Source organism: Grus americana, chromosome 4 (assembly GCF_028858705.1).
Source record: "Grus americana isolate bGruAme1 chromosome 4, bGruAme1.mat, whole genome shotgun sequence".
Taxonomy (NCBI): Eukaryota; Metazoa; Chordata; class Aves; order Gruiformes; family Gruidae; genus Grus; species Grus americana.
The window spans coordinates 57,850,439-57,858,582 of record NC_072855.1 but is presented as its reverse complement, the minus strand read 5'-3'; the positions used below and the strand labels follow the sequence as shown (position 1 = coordinate 57,858,582).

Here is an 8,144-nt window from a genome sequence, read left to right as displayed (position 1 = left end):
GAAGAAGAGCAGTACGTGGTTTGGGCATGCCACCAGGCTAACCAAGCCCCGACACGGCTGGCACTAACCCTGCCCTTCCTTCCATTCAGCCCCACGGCCACCATATCTCGACAGCTGGCTAGAAAATCAGCCTTCGTCTTCCTCCAAAACGCTATTGCTGTCTCTTTCACATTAAGCAATGCCAAGTTTACCACTTCTAACAAAGTCATCAAATAAAGGTTTTCCAAATAAACAAGGCTTGGGGTTTCATATTGTCTGATAGCACTGGTTCCTCCCAGGGCCCTGCTCAGCCAGCACCACCCTGCCATACAAAGTGGCTGCCAGCTGCTCTCCTGGTTTGTATCCGGACAGGTTTGGAAAAGGTCCCCCCCATGGAACAAGGGGCACGGTGACCCACTGGAGACGGCGGCGCTTCTCCTGTCGAAACAGCCCGTGCTGTAACGGCGTGGGCGCTGGGCCGCGTTTTGCAACGCCTCCTTCTGCCATCGCTAGGCGGGGTGAAGGCCCTGCCCCACCTTCCCCCTCAGAGCCATCACCGATTTTCTCTGGCTAGCCCACCCCAGGCCCTCTCTCTGACAGGTGACTGTCGGCAGCAGCCCGTAAGTCACTCAAGGCCCACTCTACCCGTACTTTCACACAAGCCTATCCCCTCCTCTGGCGCAGGCACTGGAAGGCAGTCAGTCAGGACCCCTTTTCTCTCAGGGCCGTCGGAGAGGGACGCCCGGAGGCGCGGCGGCAGAAGGCCCCTCCCCGCCGGGCGGGCAGGGGCGGTGCCCGCGGGGACGATGGCGGCGGCGGGCTGGGCCGGGCCGGTGGGGCGCTGCGGGAGCGGGCAGGCGGTGGGGGCTTAGCGGTCGCCCGGTGGGGCGCCGCTCGGCATGGTCCGCGCCCTGCTGCTGCTGCTGGCCTGCGCCTGGCTGGGCCCGCGGCCGGCGCGGTGCCAGGAGGCGCCGCAGACCCCCGACTGGCGGATGACGCTGAAGACCATCCGCAACGGGGTGCACAAGATCGACGTGTACCTCAACGCGGCCCTCGACCTCCTGGGCGGCGAGGACGGCCTCTGCCAGTACAAGTGCAGCGACGGTGAGGCGGGCGGTGGGGAGGGGGGCTGGCGGCGCGGCCGAGACTCCGCCGGCCCGCGGCGACCCTTGCCCTCCCGGCGGCCGGCTCGCTTCAGGCGGCCCGGCCCGATCAGACCGGCCGGGGCTACGAGGGCGGGCGGCTGGCGGCAGCGCTCCCGCCGGTCCCGGGAGCCGCTCCCAGGGAAACGGGGCACAGCCGCAGAGGAAACCTCAGTACCTGACTGGAGTCGGCTGCCCTGTGTCGTCCCCGGCTGCCGCGGAGGGGTGCCAGGCGGGCGATGCTCCAGAAAAGGGGAGAAAAGGGGTTTCTTGCTCTGCTTTTCACCGGCGCTTCAGCAGCGCCTTGAACCGGGAGGTGCACGTAGATCCTCTTGGTCTGCCTCGGCTGAATCGCCTTTCCCCCAGGTTACCGGGCTGGGTTATCTGCTAAGGGAGGAAATGAGTTTGGTGGTGGCACCCTGACTGGCTCCACCAGAGTGACCAGGACACCGTGACATTTCCTCTCTGTACTAAAATATGCACTTTTCAAATCCTTTTTTTTCTTCTCCATTACTTTTAATTGTGGCCTCAATTTGTTTCCAATACTGAAACAAGGTAAAGGGTCAGTTTTCAAATTAACTCCACAGCCTTCCTTAACTTGGGATGCAGAATTCCCTGTCTTGCTGCAGTGGTCAGTGTTCAGGGAGATGTGACTTTAGCAGGCTCTGCTAATTTAAATTTTATTAATGTTACAACTGTAGAAATAAAAAGGATAGTTCATTCCAGTTAATTTTAGAGGTTAAGCTAAAAAATCAGAGCACTACTGTTGCTTGCATATAAAGCATAGCAGTATTAGTGAACTTAGTCTAAAGTACTCTGTTCTTTAATGTAATCCTACATACTGCACACTCAACTGACACATCAATTTTTTAGTAACTCAAGCTCTTTTTAATTCGGGAAGCTAACATTAACATTTCCTCAGGTGTCTTGTCCCCCTTTTTTAAAAAAATGCTTAGTACCCCTAAGTTGTAATTTGGTAATAATTGTTGATATTCAGGTGCCTGAATATATGTTTAAGTTAAAAATCTAAGTGATACTGTCTTAAGCCCAACAAATAAATACCTGTGGTGAGTTTTGACAGTACTAAAATTCTGTGCAAAAAATCTATTTGAGGCATGATAAATTACCTTTTTCAGGATCAAAGCCCTTTCCTCGCTATGGATATAAACCTTCACCACCAAATGGTTGTGGATCTCCTTTATTTGGAGTTCAGGTAAGTATTTCCATTTTGGGGCTTCTTTGTGTGTCTTTCATACCTCAGCTTTCCTCAATGTGGGTTGTTTTTTCCCTACCCCATTCTGAGACAGCATCCATGTACAGTGTCCCTGCTTTTATCAGCTCCAGCACATGCTTTGGTAAAAACACATGGAAAATGTTAGTATTATAAGTGAACATACCATAAACATTTTCATCATTGACATCAAATAGAATGATGATGGTGATTAATTTCTAATTTTTTAACTGTGTTTTGTTCTGACGATCTTGAAAACAGTGAATAACCCCAAGTGTAGCCCTGTGAGAGTGGAGGGTTTGACTCTGACTCTTGCCGTCCTTACTGATGCTAACCCATTTTCCTTAATGCTAGAAAGAAAATTTGGGTTAGCTTATGTACTGGCTCTGGCTAGGATGGAGTTAACTTTCTTCGTAGCAAGCTGCATGGCTCTATATTTGGGATTTTTGGCTAAAAGTGTTGATGGTTTTGGCTATTGCTGAACAGTGATCGCACAGCTTTGCGACTTTCTTTTTTTTTCCCCACTCTGCCTATCTGCCACCCCAGATCATAGGCTGGTGCTGGGCAAGAGGCTGGGAGGGGACACAGCTGGGGCAGCTGACCTGAACTGGCCAGAGGGATATTCCGTATTACACAGTCATGCTCAGCAATAATAACTGGAGTAGTGGAAGGGAAGCAGGTGGTAGCGGTGGGGTGTGCATTTGGCTTCTGAGGTGGCTGTTGTTCAGGAACTGGCTGGGCATCTGCTTTGTGGGACGTGGTGAATGATTGCTTTTGCACTGCTTATTTTGGGGCATTTTTTCCCTCTTTCATTCACCTATTAAACTGTCTTTATCTCAACACAAAAGTTTTCTTGCTGTGGCTCTTCCTAGTCTCCCCTCCATTCCCTGGAGGGGGGCAGGGGTGAGCAAGCAACTCTGTGGGTGCTTGGCTGCTGGCCAGGGTCAAACCACCACAGCTTACTAGAGGTGAACAGCAAAATGCAGAGATAAGTGAATGACAGCTGGGCTGACTGCATTAGGTGTTAATTTCTAACTGTTATAGTATATTCATAGGCTATATCTTTCTTAACCGGAATACCAATGGAGTATGTCGGGGGGGTTCTTCACAGTTTGACATCGGTATCCCTTCGATGACAAAGTGCTGCAATCACCATGACAGATGCTACGATACTTGTGGCAATAAAAAAAATGATTGTGATGAGCAGTTTCAGTCCTGCCTCTCCAAAATTTGCAGAGATGTGCAGAAAACACTTGGAATCTCAGAGAGTGTCCAGGGTAAGTCTGAAAAAGCCTTTCTTTTTTCAAGTTTAACCGAGCTTATTTTGCAAAGAATCTTTGTGCAGCACAGTAATGCCACATTTTCCTAAGCTGATGCTATGTTCTGTCCTTCTGTCATGCAGCCCAGACACTTGTACAGCAGAGCAATGACACAGCGTAGGAAAATGATCAAGGTTAAAACTAACCTTGAGGGGAAAAAATAATGCTTCCCATTTAGGAGTATGAATATGGAAATACAAGTTGATCAAAATGCATGTATAATTCTTGCATTTACTGTAGTATTGTTGAATATTCACCATTCTGCTGAGTGAGTTCTAAATGTCTACTACATGTGATTGCTAGTAAACTAGGAAAATACTGAATTGTTTCCTTTTATAAAGTAAGATATTAGAATAATACATTGTTACAGTGGAAGTAGTTAATGCTATCCCTTAGTGAATAAATTGTAGGTTTGTCAGTAACAGGACATATGATACTACTGGATGTTGGCCTGCGTCTGATCAGTACATGACATAACCACACTTTTTAACTTGGACAATGTCACTCTTACAGTATGTAGTCCCACTGAGAGCAGACAGTTTTTTGAACAAGCCTATGCTTGCTCAAATTCATTTAACTGCAAAGAAGTCATCATGTTAGTGTGTAGCAACGCTGGTCAATATTTGCTCAGTTCTGTTGAGCTGCTGTTAAAGATCACAACCTCTGCATAAATTGAGATGCAAAAAGTGAGGGGGTAAAACAGCTCTTTCATCTTTCCAAGACTAAGTGATATTTTTAACACTGATAACATTGCACAGGCAATGAATTTTCTTTTTTCATATGCTAACCAAAAGGAACGTCTTTACTCACAACTAAAATCATTCTGTATTGGTTTAGTCTTTCATTTGACAATCTATTTGTTATGCCCAGAGAAGATTGCTTCTTTCTTAAAATCATTCTCAGTTTGCCCGAGTAATTTCTGTTAGTTTCATGTTCCATTCAAAGAGTACTTTTAACTGAATTCCTCTTTGCTTGCAGCTTGTGAATCAACTGTTCAGCTGTTGTTTGATGCGGTTATACATTTAGGATGTAAACCATACCTGGATAGCCAGAGAGCTGCATGTATGTGTCGTTACGAGGATAAGACAGATCTCTGAAAGAAGATACTGAGATCACACGGTGTAAAATAAAGTCAAAGACTCAGCTGGAATAAAGCAACTGTTTGGTTACAAAGCTTTACGCTTTTCAGACAGTAATATATTAAACACTGACATGAGTATGCTGATTTGAAAGTCACCATGATATTCTTCCTGTAAAAAGGAAACAAGTCTTCCTTCTCTTCCCCCTTACGCCAGAAGCTTGGAAACTGAAATCAGTTTCCTTTGGTGTATGTCTGCTCAGGGTATGCTATTGTAAAACACTAGTGCCATTTTAAAGTTTTTTTAAGAAAACTCCACAATGGGGAAATCAGAGGCACAGAAGAGTTGTATTGAATTCTCAGATGATTTTTAATATAGGTCAAATTTTATGTTTACTAGCAGTCAATACATCTGATAGATTCAACAGGAAAGAGTGTTTTGTGTGTGTTAATATGGCATCTTACATAGCCTATACTTTCCTGCTTTTGGTACAATTGCCTTCAGTTCTCTCCAATGTATGCTCTCCCATGGGTTTCTTCAAAAAAACAAAAAACAAAACCAAACAAAAATCCCCAAACTCTTAGCAAGGGTATACATCTGCACTACATATTTCTACCTGATTCTATATCAACCTTACTTCTGCAGCACTTTTCAGATCAAATATGTTGATACTTTTAAGGCTTGACCACTAAAATGAACAGTTTGCAACCAAAGGAGACTTTTGATTTGACAAAAAGGTGTAATGTAGTTGCTATGTTATTTTAAAAACAAATCAAATGTTTATTTTTCAAATAAAACATTTTGTTTTGTGTATTATAGGCATAGAAAGGATATATTGTTCAAAGAATTTGATTTATATTTGTCTTGTGGCCCAACTTGGTTACTGTATTCATCTTTGCTTTCATTTAGTCCATTCTGATGAAAAGTAAAAGAAAGTTTCACAGATAGGGTCAGTATGTCCAACAAACCTTTATTTAAAATGCCCTCTCTGAGGCTGACAGATATTTGAACTTGTATTTCTGTCATCTGTTCCCATGACCTCTGTGAGGCTGAGAAACATCTGAGCCTGCACTTCTATCATCTGTTCTGTGACTTCTCTAGCTGTGATCACCTGATGTCCAATTATTTGGGGTTTGTTCTCTGTACTGATCTTTCATTGCTTATCTCCAGCTGTCAGACCTTAGTTAACTTTTGCATTAGGTCCTCTGTCAAAAATTTTGATTTGCTTTCCTGGTGACCTGATTCTGCCTTAGAAATCCACAGGAGAAGAGGACTGAACATTAAAATATTGCATCTGTGAACAGGGAGTGGAAACCATGCTAAAAGCCTAAAATTTACCAGACTTATGGACTATAATGTGATTTCTCCTCTGGAAGTACTTTTATATGTTTTTCTTTACCAGTTGTTTGTGGTATTTGTGTTTTGTTTTTCACCAGAGCTTACTGTACATGACACTGAATGTAAGTTCAATAAAGTTCCTGCTAAAGTTCTTTGGCCATGCTTCATAGTTTCTTTTCATATATGTGAACATGAAGTAGCACTGCAAGAGGGGTATTACCATAGAGTTTTACAAAACCGTGTTTGAAGAACTTGTGGTTCCTCTCAATTTGGTGAAATTTATTTTCTGTCCTAGAATTGAAAGGACTGTAAATTACCCTGGAATTCCATGGTTGGAACCCTAAAAGTCTTTTAGCACCAAAGCAGGGAATGGCCATGGCATTGCTAGTTTAAAATTAAAAAAGTACCACAAGTCCAAAACATTATAATTCAGTGAGATGGCTGTTGAATTGCATAGAAACAAGCTTAAAATAGATGCATAAATGAACACAGAAAACTTTCACTGTTAGAAAGAGTTGGGGTTTATTCCCTTCTCTATTGACCTGTAATTATACCGTGAAAGCCTTCAGGAGTTTCCTTTAAACCATTCATAACAGTACAAAGAGCTTTAACACAGCTAGATAGCAAAACTGAGGTGTTGATAGTTCTGCTTGCAAACCAGAGGAAGCATTTGACTTCTTCCAGGGAGTCTTTACTTTGTGTAAACTTTTCCTGTAGCAGGAGTCTTTGATTACAGTTACCTGCAAACTATACAAAATACATTTTACAAGTCACAGCCCCAAAATGAAGGCTAGCTATTGTCCCAGGATTAATCATACCATTTAACAACTTAGATATAAAAAAAAATCTATATATAGCAGCTCTTGGCATTTGACTTATGACTGCATGCTTTTATGTAGTCAGCAATACTCTTTAAATATTGCAGTGATTTTTTTTTTGTGTGTGTGTGTGTACAGGTTATAGTCTTTATACTCCCTCAGGCTATTTTGTTTTTCTGGATGATGTGAATAACAGCCATGTGTCCATAATCAAACTCCCTTCTTTGAACTGCAGTTCTCATATACCCATAATGCTTTTTCCAAAAATACCCTTTTAGGGTGGAGCTACTGCAACAATTTGAAACTGTTTCAGAACATGTACTTGCATGTATAACGAAAACTTTAATTTATTAAAATATGTAGAAATGCACACAAATGGTACATTAGGCTTCATACATGTGATCAAGTTACTGGTGGCTCATCTGAACACAGTGGTTGTCTGAGTAATGCCCTTAGCCTCCAATAAAACAAAGTGGAAAAGATGTTTGTTGTCTTACTAGGATCTACACTAACTGTTGGTCTGAGGGATGTAGGATACAAATTCAAACTCTGCTGAACAGAAAGCTGTTACAGAGTCCTAGATGTAGGTTCTACAGCTGCTACTTCACACAGGATTCTTGCAGCCAGTGGGTTTAGGTGCAGCTCTAGCTTGAGCTGAGAGATCTGGGGTTTGCCGTTTGCAAAAAATGAATCTGCTGGATAAAAGTCTAAATGTTTCACAGTGGAAGATGCTAAACTCTTATAATAGTATCATGTTCTAACTAAAAAATACGCAAAGACAATTTAAACAAGTTTTATCTTGAACTAGCTGCCTACTGGCAGTCTGAGGAAAACGAGTGCAAGTAAGGGGAGAACAAGCAAAAGAAAAATAGAAATACCAATAGCTCCTTTAACCAAAAAGGAGACATCCTGTCTAAAAGATTTAGTCATGCAAGAAGCCTGTGTAAAAACAGGACAAACAGACTGGGTAAAAATACCTAAAATCCCACTCTAAATCTGCCTCCTTTTGTGCTTGTAGCAGCAATCTCTAAGAGCATGTTTGCACTTGAGTTTATCCTAGAACCTACCTAGAAATAGGTCAGATAGGAAATTCAGATCCATCCATGGTACAAGTCTGCAAAGCTCTTATACAGAAGGAATTTTTTTTTGTCATTGGCTTTGGTTTAGAATCTGTTGTTTCTTATGCAATCAGTGAACAGTAAGTGCCATATAATGAAAAGGTTGGGAATATCAGCATT

The 8,144-nt window shown here is 43.1% G+C and overlaps 1 protein-coding gene across 1 annotated transcript; it reads left to right on the top strand.

The window, feature by feature from the left end:
- Positions 1-749: 749 nt before the first annotated feature.
- On the top strand, positions 750-6,244 carry PLA2G12A (phospholipase A2 group XIIA). The gene is made up of 4 exons (XM_054824575.1): positions 750-1,083; positions 2,258-2,334; positions 3,464-3,629; positions 4,650-6,244. Exons 1-4 carry the CDS (start codon positions 879-881, stop codon positions 4,766-4,768), a joined length of 567 nt encoding a protein of 188 aa, XP_054680550.1. The 5' UTR covers positions 750-878; the 3' UTR covers positions 4,769-6,244.
- Positions 6,245-8,144: the final 1,900 nt, after the last annotated feature.